The sequence below is a fragment of the Salvelinus fontinalis genome, chromosome 8 (genome assembly GCF_029448725.1).
Source record: "Salvelinus fontinalis isolate EN_2023a chromosome 8, ASM2944872v1, whole genome shotgun sequence".
NCBI classification, from domain to species: domain Eukaryota; kingdom Metazoa; phylum Chordata; class Actinopteri; order Salmoniformes; family Salmonidae; genus Salvelinus; species Salvelinus fontinalis.
In genome coordinates, this window is record NC_074672.1 from 15,042,381 (window position 1) to 15,060,242 (window position 17,862).

Genomic DNA, 17,862 nt, shown 5'->3' on the forward strand with positions numbered 1-17,862 from the left:
TGTGTCGTCTGCAGGGGAGCTGTAGGGGGCGTCGGGAGACCACTCCTCTCCCATCGTTCCATCCTCTCCATCATCTGGTCCATCGCTGATCCGATACGATGAAGTACAGCTGTATGATGCTGGACACGCTCCTCCATAGTTGGGAGAGGGGTGGTCGCGGCTCCTGCTGACTCCATAGTGTGGTGCGGGCTTCTGTCAGAGCTACTAGGAGTACTGGGTGGATGGAGTCAAACGCAGAGAGCAGGGTTAAGGAACGTGGATTTATTTCCAATGCACAGGGAAAAAGATCATGCCCTAAAACATACGGGCGCATGAGAAAAGGAGTCCAAAAAACACCGGACTAAACTGTTCCGAGGAAATACAAAATCCACTACAAGATCCAACACCAACATAACAGAAAACAAGCCCGCACAACAGCCAGCGGGCTACCTAACCTTAAATAGCCTACCCACCAAACTAAACTCAAAACAGGTGCACCCAATCAGCCCAAACTAACAGAAACAAAAAGGAAAGAATCGATGGCAGCTAGTAGGCCGGTGACGACGACCGCCGAGCTCCGCCCGAACAGGAAGAGGCACCATCCTCGGCGGGATTCGTGACAATATTCTCCAAGGTGTTAAGGCAGTCTCAAGGAGAGGGAGGCGGGTCCTTCCTGGAATCACAGCTGTTTTGTTTAGTATTTACACTTCCGCCAGGCAGGGTGAGGGAATCTATTAAAGTCTTAGTCATTACATTAGAAGAAATTGCAGAGCCAAGCCTGACTCTATGCATATTTCATTAGGATTCTACGCCAGTCTTGAGGTAATTCATCAAGCAAAGAGCACCATCTACAACCATATTATTAAAGATGGTGACCTTAAGCAAACAGAGTGGCCGTGATATCCGGATGAAGTATAGATGAGGGTTACTGTACAAATGTTTGAGACAGACATTAGTGCAGTCGTGCTGTTGAGCAACTGCCGACTTAATTTTGAATCACATGGTTAGCTACATAAGGACGCTGTTGTATCTCAGAAAACAAGTAATGAAGATTGATGCACATCCCTAACAAGCTGGGTAGCTATGTTTCACTGAATTTTATTTCTGTAATTAACCCACTCCCAGTGTATTACTGAATATATCACCCTGTGTCCCACTGCTGGCTTGCCTGTGAAGCTAAGCAGGGTTGGGCCTGGTCGGTCTCTGGGTGGGAGACTAGATGCTGCTGGAAGAGGAGGGCCAGTAGGAGGCATTCTTTCCTCTGGTCTAAAAACAATATCCCAATGCCCCTGGGCAGTGATTTGGGACATTCCCCTATGTAAGGTGCTGTCTTTAAGATGGGATGTTAAACAGGTGTCCTGACTCTCTGTGGTCCTTAAAGATCCCATGGCAATTATCATAAGACTAGGGGTGTTTTCTTTTTTTGTAACAGTATTTGTATTGGAATATTACAATTTTCTCCCATATTAAGAGATACAGTAACAAAGATAAAACAAGAATAACAACGAATATATATATATATTAAATGAACATAGAGACAGAAAGTAAACACAAAAGCTCAGTTTAAATAAAGGAATCAGGTCCAACACATGGAACGTACAGTGTAGTCCAGCGACAAGTAAACAACCACCCTTCTAAGAAAATCAATGTAGCATAATAGCTGATAAATTAGGTTCTAGGGCATTTAAATAAGGTTCCCACACTTTGTAGAACTGATCTGTTTTAGAATTGAATGTACATGTCAGATATTCCAAAGGCACCCATTGAAATAGTATCTTATGCAATCCTTAATAGAAGGGACCTTGTCATGAATCTACTGTAAAAGGATGTTTTGCGATTTGGGGATATATGCAATCTGTGTATTATTCTTAATTGGATTGCTCTAGTACAACTACAGATAGATTTTGTTTTTGCATACATGTATCTCCAAATGTCCTCCCACATCTCCTCGTCAGTAGTAACAGACAATTATTTCTCCCACACTCGCTTGACCCTCTGTGCGTCCACAGTAGAAAAGGACCTCAAAGCATCATAAAATAAACTTACAGACGTTTCCCTTTGTGAGAAAAAAAGCATTATTTCAATGACAGACGCATCAGGGTTGCCAATTAAAGTGGTGCTCTTCAAATTATGTCTTGCTTGTAGAAAGTGGAAAAAGTCCTGCTTTGGAAGTTAATATTTCTCAACCATCTGCTCAAATGAAATTAAAATCTTATCAGCGAATAAAACATTTAGTCTGCCTATGCCCTTATTAAGCAAAATGTTAAAGCCAGCATCCAGCAATCCTGGTAAAAAATCTGGGTTGTTAAGAATTGGGGTAGTAGAGGTTAGAGGTTAGGTTAGGTTAGAGGTTAGAATTGGGGTAGTAGAGTAGAGGTTAGTTTGGACCTTCCCAGGAAGCATTGAACTGACCTCCATACTTTGAGTGTGTTAAGTGTAATGCGATTATTGCAGTGATCTTTTATAGGCTTTAACCTTCTGAAAAATAAAATATCCTGCAGGGGGTATTTTGAAAAAGAAGTCTCAATATCTAACCAAATAGAGGAGTCATTATTTGTGATCCAGTCAGAAATCAAACATAAGTGGGCACACCACTGATAAACCTAATATTGGGAAGATCCAAGCCACCCATAGAACCTGGCAGCTGCAATATTGTCAAGTCTTGGCTTGTGTTTACTCGATATGAAGGGACTTAACCAGCCACTTAAATAGTCTATTACCTTATTGGAAAGTAAGACTAGGATAATTTGGATTGGGTAAAGTAGTCCAGGTCAAATGTTCATTTACAAGCGGGATTTTCTATCCAACCACGAAATCGGAAGAGAGTTCCAGCGCTCCAGATCCTGTCTTATTGTATCAAACAGGGGAACGAAATTGGCTTTGTACATTTGCTGGAATTTAGGAGATACAAATATACCCAGATATGTAAAACCTGAGGGGGACCATTTAAAAGGAAAGGGGGGAGAGGTAATAGGTACAGATGGAAGACAACCAAGTGGCATAGCCTCTGATTTAGTTAAATGAATTTTGTAGCCTGAGAATTCACTGAGTAATTCAATAGTATTAACAAGAAGTCTCGGGGCTAGAGATGAATATCAAAGCATCATCAGCATACAAGCAGATTTGATGATGAACGTCACCAATGAGCAGACAAGAGTAGCGGTGTTAACCCTGGTGTCCTGGCTACATTTCCAATCTGGCCCTCATATCATCATGGCCACCTAATCATCCCCAGATTCTAATTGGCTCATTCCTCTCCCCTGTAACTATTCCCCAGTTTGTTGCTAAATGAGAATGTGTTCTCAGTCAACTTACCTGGTAAAATAATGGTTAAATAAATGCAATTATGGGTACAGCTGGGATATTTGTTCGGCAACTTTGGAAGTTGATAACATTTCTACTCCACATTTTTTTTTGTAAATATGACTGTCCAGAATTTGATTCCTCAATTAAATCTGGATGACACACTTGTAATACAAATTGTGAAAATAAAACCAGTCCACCTTGAATTGGTAGTGATGTATTATATAAAACAAGGAAAACATACAGTTCACTTCATTTTTTTACAACACACTTACAATTTCACAATTATTTAACTATTCTATGTCGTCTAAATATACATGCACTCACCACTCAGACTTGAAGTTGCTTGATTCAAGTTTATGCTTTATGCATTAGTGTCTGGTTGATAACACTGGTCTTCATATAAACTAAACCATGTTAACTTGGCATTACATCTCTTGTTAAATAAATGTTTTATTGTTGACATTATTTATATTTTATCAGTTGTTCTTCATGTTGCTTTGTGGAATAGCATTGCTAGGGGACTACAAGTAGCAACATACAGTACTGCAAGAACATGTTGGGAATGGTCCATTATCTATGTTTCTATCTATTTTTTATAAATCTGATTAATATACACAAATAAAAGTAATGAAAAACTACATGAAACTGGGAGACTTTTTTATCCCCATGTTTCACATCAAGCTCTCTGAAATGTTTCAAGTTCAAGATAAGGGTAGTGTTTCAGACAGAAACACTTGATTCTAATACTTGCTGCAGTGTCCGTAGTAGCTGAATATGGTCCGGTCTATCCACCTTCGATACTTTGACACAGCAGTGTAGACTCCTGGGTACTTGGCATCGGCACAGCCCATCCCCCAGGAAACCACACCATAGATCCGACCTTCACACACCAGTGGGCCCCCAGAATCTCCCTGAAACAACAAACAGACAAAAGCCTGGAGTTTAGAGACACAAAATCATCTATACCGTGTGCAATGGCAATCAATATTTGGATGCCGAATTCGATTTTTCTAGATATCCTAAAGATTCAAGGCATGTTTGACGGACCAAGCTTAAACCTACTCCCTCGACTAATAGCCATGCTCAATGGAAAATATGTATTAAACATGCTTTTTAGTCTAGTATTAGGTATAATCCGAGCCATAGCATTAGAAATCGTAAACCCTATCCTAGTAACTATAGCATGGGTCCTACCTTACACGCGTCCTTTCTGCCAGCGCTGTAGCCTGCACAGATCATGTTGGATGTGATGTTCCCATTGAAAGACTCACTGCTGTTGCATTTGGCTGTGGAGACGATGGGAAGTTTGACGGTGCGCAGGGAGGAGGGTATCTGTCCCCCACTAGAGCTGGTGAACCCCCAGCCTGACACCCTGCACAACTGCCCCTCTGCCACCGAGGCACTCTGGCGGGGCAGCGGAGCGATGGACACATAGCTATTCAGGTACACTGGAGCTTTCAGCTGAAAAGAGATGGAGACAGACACAGGAAATGTGGATCAGGTTAGGTTTGAAGAAAAAACTTTCTGTCTTTTACCAAGGCCTTCAAAGAGTAATAAAACACCTAATGATGACATTTAACTAAGCCTTGAGTGAAAAAGTACAGTACCAGTCAAAAGTTTGGACACACCTACTCATTCAAGGGTTTTTCTTTGTTTTTACTATTTTCTACGTTGTAGAATAATAGTGAAGACATCAAAACTATGAAATAACACATATGGAATCATGTAGTAACCAAAAAAGTGTTAAACAAATCAAAATATATTTTAGATTTTAGATTCTTCAAAATAGCCACCCTTTGTCTTGATGGCAGCTTTGCACACTCTTGGCATTCTCTCAACCAGTTTCATGAGGTAGTGACCTGGAATACATTTAAATTAACAAGGTGTGCCTTGTTAAAAGTTAATTTGTGGAAATTCTTTCCTTCCTAATGCATTTGAGCCAATCAGTTGTGTTGTGACAAGGTATGGGTGGAATACAGAAGATAGCCCTATTTGGTTAAAGTCCATATTATGATAGCCCTATTTGGTTAAAGTGCAAATCCATATTATGCCAAGAACAGCTCAAATAAGCAAAGAGAAACGACAGTCCATCATTACCTTATGTTATGGAGATTCATATGTTTAAGGTAATGGTAAGATAATGACTAAATTATTTATACTTTCAAATTAATGTTAAGGCAATAACTAACAGTATTCCACCCTGTCACTGGATAATGGAGTGAGATGTATTTGAATCATAAGACTAGAATTGTGCATAGAAAAAGAGGAACTGTTCAACAGACAAGGAACTGTGGCAGACAGTTCGGCCACAAAACCTGAACCTATAGGGGAGGGTCTGGGTGGGCATCTGTCCGCGGTGGCGGCTCTGGCGCTGGACGTGGACCCCACTCCACCATAGTCTTAGTCCGCTTCAGTAGCGTCTTTAGGGCGGCGACCCTCGCCGCCGACCTAGGACTGGCAACCCTACTAAAGGGCCCCACTGGACTGAGGAGCGCCTCTGGACTAAGGGGCAGCTCCGGACTGAGGGGCAACTCCGGACTGAGGGCCAGCTCCGGACTGAGGGGTAGCTCAGGACTGAGGGGTAGCTCAGGACTGAGTGGCAGCTCAGGACTGTGGGGCAGCTCTGGACTGAGGGGCAGCTCCGGACTGAAAGGCAGCTCTGGACTGAAAGGCAGCTCTGGACTGAAAGGCAGCTCCGGACTGAAAGGCAGCTCCTGACTGGCGGGCGGCTCTGGCGGCTCCTGACTGGCGGGCGGCTCTGGCGGCTCCTGAGTGGCGGGCGGTTCTGGCGACTCCTGACCGGCGGGCGGCTCTGGAGGCTCCTGACTGGCGGGCGGCTCTGGCGGCTCCTGACTGGTGGGCGGCTCTGGCGACTCCTGACTGACGGGCGGCTCCGGCGGCTCAGGACAGACGGGCGGCTCTGGCGGCGCTGGACAGACGGACGGCTCAGGCGGCGCTGGACAGACGGACGGCTCAGGCGGCGCAGGACAGACGGACGGCTCAGGCGGCGCTGGACAGACGGACGGCTCAGGCGGCGCTGGACAGACAGACGGCTCAGGCGGCGCTGGACAGACGGACGGCTCAGGCGGCGCTGGACAGGAGGGAGACTCAGGTGGCGCTGGACAGGAGGGAGACTCAGGCGGCGCTGGACAGGAGGGAGACTCAGGCGGCGCTGGACAGGAGGGAGACTCAGGCGACGCTGGACTGGAGGGAGACTCTCACAGCGCTGAGCAGGCGGGAGCACCTGTAGTACGGAGACGGAGAGACAGCCTGGTGCGGGGGGCTGCCACCGGAGGGCTGGTGCGTTTAGGTGGCACCGGATAGACCGGACCGTGAAGGCGCACTACAGGTCTCGAGCACCGAGCTTGCCCAACCCTACCTGGCTGAATGCTCCCCGTAGCCAAGCCAGTGGCTGCGGCGAGGTGGAATAGGCCGCACTGGGCTGTGCTGGCCAACCGGGGCCACCATGCGTAGGGCTGGTGCCATGTACCCCGGCCCGAGGAGACGCACTGGAGACCAGATGCGTTGAGCCGGCTTCATGGCACCTGGCTCGATGCCCACTCTAGCCCGGCCGATACGAGGCGCTGCTATGTACCGCACCGGGCTATGCCTGCTCACCGGGTTTGCTGGTGACACTGTTAATGAATTATTTAGAATTCAAGGCACACTTAACCAGCAAGGCTACCACAGCATTCTGCAATGATACGCCATCCCATCTGGTATGTGCTTAGTGGGAATATTTGTCTTTCAACAGGACAATGACCCAACACACCTCCAGGCTGTGTAAGGGCTATTTGACCAAGAAGGAGAGTGATGGAGTGCTGCATCAGATGACCTGGCCTCCACAATCACCCGACCTCAACCCAATTGAGATGGCTTGGGATGAGTTGAACCGCAGAGTGAAGGAAAAGCAGCCAACAAGTGATCAGCATATGTGGGAACTCCTTCAAGACAGTTGGAAAAGCATTCCAAGTGAAGCTGGTTGAGAGAATGCCAAGCGTGTGCAAAGCTGTCATCAAGGCAAAGGGTGGTACAATTGGTATAATATACTACATAGCCTACCTAGATACTACAGATATTACTAGTATTTCTTCCTCTCTTTTACCTTGATAAGCATAATATCTGCGTTGTTCGTAATCTTGTTGTACTGGGGGTGGGGTATTAAGAGCTGGGGTATGAAGAACTGTTCGGTCCCTTCATACATGCTTACTGAATAGTCTCCTGCTACTATCATAATTTGTTCCACCCTGTAAACAAAAGAGACATATTTGTATTACTTCCACGTTAATGCAGAGCCAACCATGGATACACACAATAGGCCTTATTGTATGTGTTGACAAACTGGAGGAAATGACTGTTCAGCAGTCTAATTATTTTTCATTCCCCTCAGTGTCATCACCAGAGCATAACTGTAGCTCAACCAACATAGTTAAAAACAAACTAGGGTAACACTTTGCCAATGACTATATATATGAATGGACAAAGCCATCAATCACGTGACACCATAAATCTCATGTGAAGACTCAATAGCGCATTGAAGCCAAATGGATTGTGTCTCATGGAGACGTAATATGCACAATTTGAGCTACTCCAGGAAGTAACGTTGCAGTCCAGCTCAGTGCTGCCCCTCTCATTTGGTAACTAAAATGTAAGGCCAACCTTGGAATTGCAGGCTGCCATTAGCAACTAAATTATCCTTATAACTTCTTATGGGTGCAATTTTATGAGTCACAGTATGAGATGTTATACAACCGGTTATAATGGGTGTTAAAAATTACTGTTCATGTCCATTCAGGCTGCAAAGGCGTCAATTTCCTCCTTAACTAAATTTAATGGCGAGAAGGCGGGAAGAAAATTATGAAAATATGCATACTTTCTTTTTGAAACACCATTTTCCATCACCATGCTGGAGTAGCTAATGCTACTTCCTGATGTTGCGCTCCGCACTCAGCCAGGGGTAAACAACAGACTGCTGCAGTGTGATTGGCTGAACGTGATACGCAACATCTAGCATTCCTAGGCATTAGCCACTCTAGCATGGTGATATGATTATCTGACAGAAGGGCTCTTAATGACTTTTCATTGGATCTGCTTTGTGTCAGCATATAGCTGAAATTTCATGGACAGTTTGGAGATCCAATGAAATGTTATTGAGAGCTCTCGTGCCAGCGAATCATATTGCTGAAATCAGAAGAAAGGTGGGAAATGAGATGGAGAAGAGATATTGGCACTAGCTACAGCAAATAACATGGATAACAATAATGTTAGTTTGCTTGAGTTAAATAACGTGTATTAACATGAAAAGGTAAATGTGTTTAAAGTGAAAGAGAATGTTAATGTGCTACAGAGTTTTTAAACTCCACCTGTAGCTAGTAAAGTTAGCTAGCTAGCTAGCGCTAGCAGATTGCTAGATAGCTAACGTTAGCCGTCAGTGGGTCAGCAAAATGCTGCAATTGTAACAATCGTCGTCCCCGTCGGATGAGGAGTAGTCAAGATCAGACCAATACGCAGCGTGGTAATTGTCCATCTTTATTAATATAAATAAACTGAACACTGAAGTAATCAAAAACAACAAAGACAGTGAATGAAACGAAACAGTCCTGAAAGGTGCAGCAACACTAAACAGGAAACAACCACCTACAACCAAAGTGGGAAAACAGGCTACCTAAGTATGGCTCTCAATCAGAGACAACGATTGACAACTGCCTCTGATTGGGAACCATACCAGGCCAAACACAATAGAAATAGAAAACATAGACATACAAACATAGAATGCCAGACATAAAATGCCCACCCAAACTCACGCCCTGACCAACCAAAATAGAGACATAAAAAGGATCTCTAAGGTCAGGGCGTGACAGCAATAAAGCTCACCAGCTTGTTGTCCTAAAAAAACTAAATGAGTTAGCATTTTCTACCTCTGGTTCATTAGCCATTCCCGTGGGGGAAATTATTAGAGAAAATAATGGGGTTTTGGGATATACGTTGAAAATAATTAGATTTAGCTTTAGCTAGTTTGTAGTTCCATTTTTCTGACAGTTAGTTTACCACAGACCTTATTTTCAGCATTTATCCAAAACCCTACAAAAAAAAAAGAATCCCCATAATCTTTTCCCAACGAGCCATAGCGGAGTTAGCCTCCGTTAGTGCCTACAAAAATACACCATTATTATTTCTCTCTATTGCAACATAAACCAACTAGTCAATTACCTGATTAACAAGCCATTTTTTCATAATATAGCAGTCATTGTTACTGTAGCTTGCACACATTCCTTTTTAACAGCTGTCACAAATCCTGTTGTGTCCCATGCAAAGTTGGTTTTGTTATCCATTTCGTTTCAACATTTTTATGTTTTTTTGGCAAGCTGTTGGTATTAAGTACATCTGTGCTCCCATTTGCACATTTCTCTTGGAGATCCTTTGAATGGTCAAGGTTTGTGATATTCTTAACTCATCCTGTGTGTATAAGCCCACTTATAACTGTTTTATAACATCTCAAAATTAATGTAACTGTACTTGTCCGTGCACACCATATGACATGGTTATGACGCCTATCATTACGTTCAATGTAATACTGGTTGGTAAATTACATAACACCCTGTTACAAAATCTGGTATCTTGACTCTTATGTAGCATGAGTTGTCATGCTACATAAGAGTCATGCAGACTATGTAATAGCAGTTTTTATTAGCAGTTGACAGAGCATATGACAACAGAACGAACGGTCATTTTTAACAACTATTATAACCGGTTTCATAACATCTCATACTGTGACTCATAACTATTTAAAAGTACTTATAACAGCTTATGACAAATATTAAAATGTGTTATATAGCTGTTATAAAGGCTTAATGAATGCATGCATAACAACACCCACAGTAACGTATTACCCCCAAAAAGTGGCACAAAGGTCACTCAGCCATAATAGCTCACAATATCTGTCCTGGATTCCATTCTTTAAAAAATATAATATTCATAATAATGTACAGACATAAATCTTGCATTTTGGGTTCATGTGTAAATTCACTTTCCCGAACAAAAGCTTCTGTGTTTTGGTGTCAGTACAGTACAGTATGTAAGTACGTCAATTAGCCTCTGGGCCCTGGGATGCTTGAGTCAGATTGCTGTGCCACAGAATCACGGCACAAAACCAAGCTCACAAAACTCATTGTGAGCTTGGTGTCCGTATCGCTTTCAGGCACTTGCTCTCAGCCTTGATACGTTTCAGCTGGGACAATCTGATACCTATCCATGGACCTGCTAACGGACTTGACTTACACACACCCACAAACACACTCTTATGGATGTCAAGTCGAGCTGCCCTGTAATAAGTCTATTATATTGTTTCCCAGTTCCTGTATACTGTACTTTTGAGGCCATCGTAGCTACATCATTTCCCATAAATACTAAGTTACAGAGTGAGTAATGCTGTATAATATATCTATATCATATCTGACCTGGTTAATTTTGTCCGTTAGATCAGGTTTGCGCTTGCAACATACATACTGTACGCATGTGTAAAGCTTACTATTACAGAAAGGAGGGTGGGGTCAAATAATGACAAAACAAGGACATGAAAAAAAACTTACCCTATAGTACAATGTGCTGCTGTGAGCACCCAGTATTTATTTATCAAGGATCCTCCACAAAAGTGATGTCCTCTAGTTGACTGTATTGATACAAGGTATTTGATGGAATGGGGTGCAGGGGCATATCCTCCCACTATACGCCCTTGTAGCTCCTGGCCTGTGATATAAAAAAAACATAAGTATATAGTACATAACACAATCACATACAGTTGTAACAGTTACTGTGGCAGCACACACCTCATAAAGACAACATCATAGGGTTTTATGGCACAGATGCTGTACAGATCAATAAAATCCAATCTCAGGCGTGCACAGAATCAGAGTCAATATCAATCACGTTTCACTGTGGCCATTATAGAGTGTAGCCTCTCATGTTGGTAACATGTTTTGGGGGACAATATTGAATTTGACCTGGATTGGATCTTATTTTCCATGACATGCTTTGTTTTGCTTGTGCTGTTTCTGTGAATATCTATACATATAAAGCAGAAGACTGTTTCAGAGTAACATCCATCATTTTACTGTTGTCTGTTTACTCATCATGTATAGGAGAGGATAAGATAGAATAGGATAGGATACAATAAACTGTATTTTTCCAGAAGGAACTAAGGTCCATGTACTACATTAACTAAAGTTTATCTGCATCATAATTGCCACCTTTTTGTCTTTTTGTATTGTCCTAGAAGGGGAAATTGTCTAGGACACAGTCTAGGTACAGTATGTATTTAATAAAGTTAACACACAGAAAACCCAGGTTTGAGCACCACCCACTGGGCAAAAAACTGGTTCAAACAACATTGTTTCCACGTCATTTCAACTAAAGAAATCAATGTGATGACGTTGAATCAATGTGGGAAACTGATTGGATTTACAAAAGTCTTCAACGTAATGGAGTTTCAACCTAAATCCAATGACTTGGTGACATGTTTTGTTGATGTTATGTTCAATTCACATTAGTTGACAACTCAACCAAATGTAAATCAAAACTAGAAGTTGAAATGACGTCTGTGCCCAGTGAGTAGAGACCAGACAGGAACTGAGATCTCTCTATGGCATAAAAGCCAATGCTCCATTAGGTTCCTGGATATTGATCCTGTCCCATGCTTTAATTAGACAGTTCCGTGTAAGAAGCAGCAGGAAAGGTAACCCTATACAATATGACCTAGCACGGAATAGACTGCACTGTTTAACGTTCATTGTCATGAGTCTTGCCCTGGAGGCAGAACTGAGCGGTTTCCGCTACATGGTATGTGGTTGTCCCATCTAGCTATCTTAAGATGAATACTCTGGAGAAGAGCGTCTAATAAATTATTAAAACATCAAATATAAATGTAATGGGCGAGCTGCAAAGTCAGAATTGGCTATATTGTCAAAATTCATGGAAACAAAAATGTGCTTTTTGGTCATCATTTATGGTTAGGGTTAGGCATTAGGGATAGCGGTGTAGTTAATGTTAGTGTTATGGTTAGGTTTAAAATCTGATTTTATGACTTTGTGGCTCTGCCAGCAAGTGAACACTCCGCAGTGCAGGAGTCATCTCAGTAAATGCCAAGCTGCATAGACTGCACCCTTATTCTGGTACAGTATGTGCTTGAAATGGATGATGACTATGTCCTGTCTACCACAGGATGAGAACACAGTATGAGAACTAGCACGTTAATGATATACGTAAGTCTATGGAACTAAGACCTAGGGAATTAACACATAATGAACAAGAACTATAAGGCACAGAGAGCATGTGTTTGAAGACACTAATCTGAATCTACCTTGATTTTAACTTCCATGGCTTAATAAACATGCATTGCTTCCACAGTTTTTCAATCCAAAGGTATAACTGAAATGCACTTTTGAACTTGGATACATACATTGCCTCTTTCCTGTAATTGATATGTGAAAACAGTTGCTAGAGTAAAAATGCATTATTGAGCATCTGTTAAAGAAGCTAAAAATAGTACGAGAAGAAAATCACCTCATGAGTGTTTGGGTGAAAACGTAGCTTGTCAATAATTGTTTGGTCAGACAAATAAGTCAGACATCATAACTTGCCTTTTCAGATGAGAGTGAGCCTGACATTTTCGATAAATGACTCTTCCCACTTTGGACCTCAGCCATAACTGTCAAAGTGATTTCATTTCTAAATTAGGATTCCTAATTACAAACAAATCAACTGTAGCAATAATCATCTCTAGATAATAATGACATTGACAAATAATTGGCAAAAAGATAGTCCCAAGGGGTATATGACATCAGAAAAAATAAATACAGAACATAGAAAAACTGTTAAAGCTTACGATATAATGACCACAATGAGCAAAATCTACTATTATCTATTCTACATTTTTTACCTTCGTCTTTTCACATTCAATCATAAAATCAGCATTCAATGGACTAGTCATCCAAGCACAGCCACGTACTACAACAGTAAATTAACCAGAAAATAGAAAATGAAACATTTGCTTACAGCTCACAGCAAGGAGTTCCAGAAGTATACATAGTAAAACTGAAGGCAGGTCCATGCTGAAACAAAGGAGAGGCCAGACCAGACAGAGACGTTCACCTTGACCTGTGCTACACTAATCCAATCTTAAGGTGAAGGGATCTAGGAACTCAACAGTATTCTCAGGTTTCTTAGTTCCGATGTCCGTTTCCATGGCCACTCTGTCGTCCTGAAACAATATATTCAGTGCATCCTGAAAGTATTCAGACCCTTTGACTTTTTCCACATTTTGTTACATTTACAGCCTTATTCTAAAATGAATTAAATAGTTTTTTTTATCAACATACACACAATATCCCATAATGAAAGCAAAAACAGGTTTATAGAAATGTTTGCACATTTATAAAAAATTCAAACGTAAATATCACATTTACATAAGTATTCAGACCCTTTACTTAGTACTTTGTTGAAGTACCTTTGACAGCGATTACAGATTCGAGACTTCTTGGGTATGACGCTACAAGCTTGGCACACCTGTATTTGGGGAGATTCTACCATTCTTCTCTGCAGATCCTCTCAATCTCTGTCAGGTTGGATGTGGAGCTTCAATACACAGCTATTGTCAGGTCTCTCCAGAAATGTTCGATCCGGTTCAAGACTGGACTCTGGCTGGGCGACACAAGGACCTTCAGAGACTGAAGCCACTCCTGCGTTGTCTTGGCTGTGTGCTTAGGGTCGATGTCCTGTTGGAAGGTGAACCTTCGCCCCAGTCTGAGGTCCTGAGTGCTCTGGAGCAGGTTTTCATCAAGGATCTCTCTGTACTTTGCTCTGTTCATCTTTCCCTCGAACCTGACTAGTCTCCCGGTACCTGCTGCTGAAAAACATCCCCACAGCATGATGCTGCCACCACCATGCTTCACCATAGGGATGGTGCCTGGTTTCCTCCAGACTCCAGACACTTGGCATTCAGGCCAAAGAGTTCAAACTTGGTTTTATCAGGCCAGAGAATCTTACTTTTGGCAAACTCCAAGCGGGCTGTCATGTGCCTTTTACTGAGGAGTGTCTTCAATCTGGCCACTCCACCATAAAAGCCTAATTGGTGGAGTGCTGAAGACATGGTTGTCCTTCTGGAAGGTTCTCCCATCTCCACAGAGGAACTGGAGCTCTGTCACTGGACTGGAGTGACCATCAGGTTCTTGGTCACCTCCCCAATCAAGGCCCTTCTCCCCCGATTGCTCAGTTTGGCCAGGCGGCCAGCTCTAGGAATGATGGATGCCACTGTGTTCTTAGGGACCTTCAATGCTGCCGTAATGTTTTAATACCCTTCCCCAGATCTGTGCCTTCACACAATCCTGTCTCGGAGCTCTACGGATAATTCCTTCAACCTCAACGGTTTGGTTTTTGCTCTGACATGCCCTGTCAACTGTGGGACCTTATAGAGACAGGTGTGTGCCTTTCCAAATCATGTCCAATCAATTGAATTTACCACAGGTGGACTCCAATCAAGTTGGAGAAACATCTCATGGATGATCAATGGAAATTGGAGCACAATTTTGAGTCTCATAGCAAAGGGTCTGAATACTTATAAGGTATTTCTGTTTTTTATTTGTAATACATTTGCAAACATTTTTAAAAACCTGTTTTCACTTTGTGATTATGGGGAATTGTGTGTAGATTGATGAGGAACACATTGAATTGCATAAATTTTCGAATAAGGCTGTAATGTAACAAAATGTGGAAAAAGTCAAGGGGTCTGAATACTTTCCGAATGCACTGTAACTGAAGCAGCAGCAGCGTAAAGCCTACACCCCCTGGCGTAACCTGTACTGTGACCTTTTCAGTCTTTCTAATGATTAGAAAGGAAGAAATGTGAGGCTGCTGATTGCTGCTGGGATGGGGAGATGTTTTTCTCTAGTTTCCCAGGGACAAAAGGGCAATTTCCACAGAAACAGAGTGATGCTGAGACTTAGATTTTTCACTTTAAAATACATGCCAAACATAAAACCAATGATTGCAAAGTTAAACAAACCATACAATTCTATGCACAAAGACTAATTTTAACAATTTCCACTGAACATTTTACAAAAATCCATTCACTTGAAGAACAGCACAGCTGCAAAGTTTGGTAACAAAATGACGGTGTGTGCTGTCTGTGCCGTCATTCTGTTACCAAACTTTGCATCTGCGCTGTTCTTCAAGTAGGTGTAAATATTCTGAATGAATGCAACAACCTGCTATGGGTTTTGTCTCAACCTGCAACTGATTGAATTGGGGCCTAAATGCAATACACTGTCTTACCATAAGATCGCTCCTGGTGAGCGCTTTACGGCCAAAGCACTACCAATGTGTATGAGAAATGGGCTGTACCACCAATGTGTATGTAAAATGGGCTTTACCACCAATGTGTATGAGAAATGGGTCGACTTCATGCCTTAATGAAAAAGAGAGTGAAGAGTGAGGTTTCTCAGCTCTTCATCATTATTGTGCCTTTTCTTATTGATCTCTACTGTCTGGAGTGATTGACTACCGTTTGACTGAGCCGCAGCAGTGTACTGCCTCAGGCTTGGCCCAGTACATCTTCCCAACAGGCCTGGCTAGGGCATCATTAAAAATGGAGCACAGAGCATTGACAGGGCTCATCAGTGCCATTTTACGCACCCTCTCTCTATGTATTTCTCTCTCCTTGTCTCCCTCTCACTATCTCTCTCACCAGTGCCACCTTCCCCTAGGTGGACCTCCTGACCTCAGCCAGCTAATGGCCCTCAGCCAGCTAATGGCCCTCAGCCAGCTAATTTGCATCTGACACTGTCTGACACAGCAAGCAACCCCCTCCCTCCCTCCCACCTCTCTGCTGCTCATCCTCTGGGTGCTGACCAAAGCTGTTTTTCCACGGTGCAAGGGCATTACCCCATCTTCATATCCCTAGGGTCATGGATAATTGGGGTCAATACCATATTAATTCTGTCAATTCAAGAAGTAAAACTGAAATTCCAATTTTCCTTTTAGTAAAGAACATTAACTGGAATTTCAGTGGAATTTACCCAAATCCTACCTGTCCGTATGACGGTGACCTCACTGTTTTGACCCCTGACCTGTAACAACATTTGATATCGAGATGAATTTACCTTACAGTCCAGCTCAGGTGTCTGTTATTTAAGTTTTTGTAGCAGATAGATATCAGTGGACCACGCGCTCACTAAATTCCAGTACCGGAATCTAAAAAGGTCAAACGTAAATACTCTGTTAATTCCTTCTTCCATATACTCTAATCCAGAAAGGTTTTGTGTTTATCTTGATCTACATTGGGACAAATTATATGAAATCTTAGAAAGTTGATTATACCCTAACATGTGCATACAGTATTCTATATATCTTTTATACTGTAACATATCCTTCTGGAAAAATATATACAGAATCATGACTGTATATCATTTCACACAACGTATCTATATAATAACGTGATATCACTAACACAGTGGCAATCAGGAAAGAACATCCTTGAGCATAATGTACTGCATAATGCTTTCTTCAAAATGTCTATTATTTCATTTCTGAATATGTGGAAAATATTGCAAACGTATGCTGTTGAACTGCAAACAGTGTGATATACACAGTAATGTGACACGCTCTACTTTTCCTTTCAGGAAAAGATGCGCATGACCTCAATAAACCCAATTTACCGTAAGAGCATAATTGGAACAGGGTGCTACAAAGGCCCATATATAAAGCAGAGTCATGAGCCACTGTCTGCCCTTGGACCACCTCAACAGCCATTAGTAAATCACAGTCCTTGGTAGTGGTGTAAAGTACTTAAGTAAAAATACTTTAAAGTACTAAGTCAATTTTGGGGGTATGTACTTTACCTTACTATTTATATTTTGACAACTTTTACTTTTACTCCACTATATTCCTAAAGAAAATATGTACTTTTTACCCCATACATTTCCCCTGACACCAAAAAGTACTCGTTACATTTAGAATGCTCAGCCAAGACAGAATTATGATCCAATTCACGCACCTATCAATATAATGCGTTGTCATCATCACTACTGAATCCGATCTGATGGACTCACTAAACACAAATGCCATGTTTGTAAATTATGTCTGAGTGTGCCCCTGGCTGTCCGAAAAATAAAAAATAATTATGCCATCTTGTGTGCTTAATATAAGAAATTTGATGTATAGCATTTACTTTTAATTTGTACTTTTACTCAAATATGAAAATTGAGTACTTTTTCCACCACCATACTTAAATACATTTAAAACAAGATAATTGTAGACTTTTACTCAAGTAGTACTTTACTGGGCAACTTTTACTTTTACTTGAGACATTTTCTATTAAGATATATTTACTTTTACTCAAGTATGACAATTTAATACTTTTTCCACCACTGGTTCTTGGTCACAGCCATCAAGCAGAAGAGTGTCTGATAGCGAGTGGTTTAATAACATACTGTATAGGGATGGAGAGGTTCATCTGTGTTACTGTCACAGCAGTAATGAGCGCTATAGAGAGCTGTCAGATGTTGTTTTGTCAATTTGTGTCAATAG

General features: G+C 41.9%; 1 protein-coding gene across 1 annotated transcript; it reads right to left on the reverse strand.

Moving 5' to 3' along the window:
- Nucleotides 1-3,483: 3,483 nt before the first annotated feature.
- On the reverse strand, nt 3,484-13,436 carry LOC129860671 (trypsin-like). Its single transcript, XM_055931303.1, has 5 exons — nt 13,336-13,436; nt 10,875-11,031; nt 7,391-7,532; nt 4,480-4,746; nt 3,484-4,196 (listed from the first exon to the last, which is right to left on the reverse strand). The coding sequence occupies exons 1-5, from the start codon at nt 13,388-13,390 to the stop codon at nt 4,026-4,028; spliced, it is 792 nt and encodes a 263-aa protein (XP_055787278.1). The 5' UTR covers nt 13,391-13,436; the 3' UTR covers nt 3,484-4,025.
- Nucleotides 13,437-17,862: the final 4,426 nt, after the last annotated feature.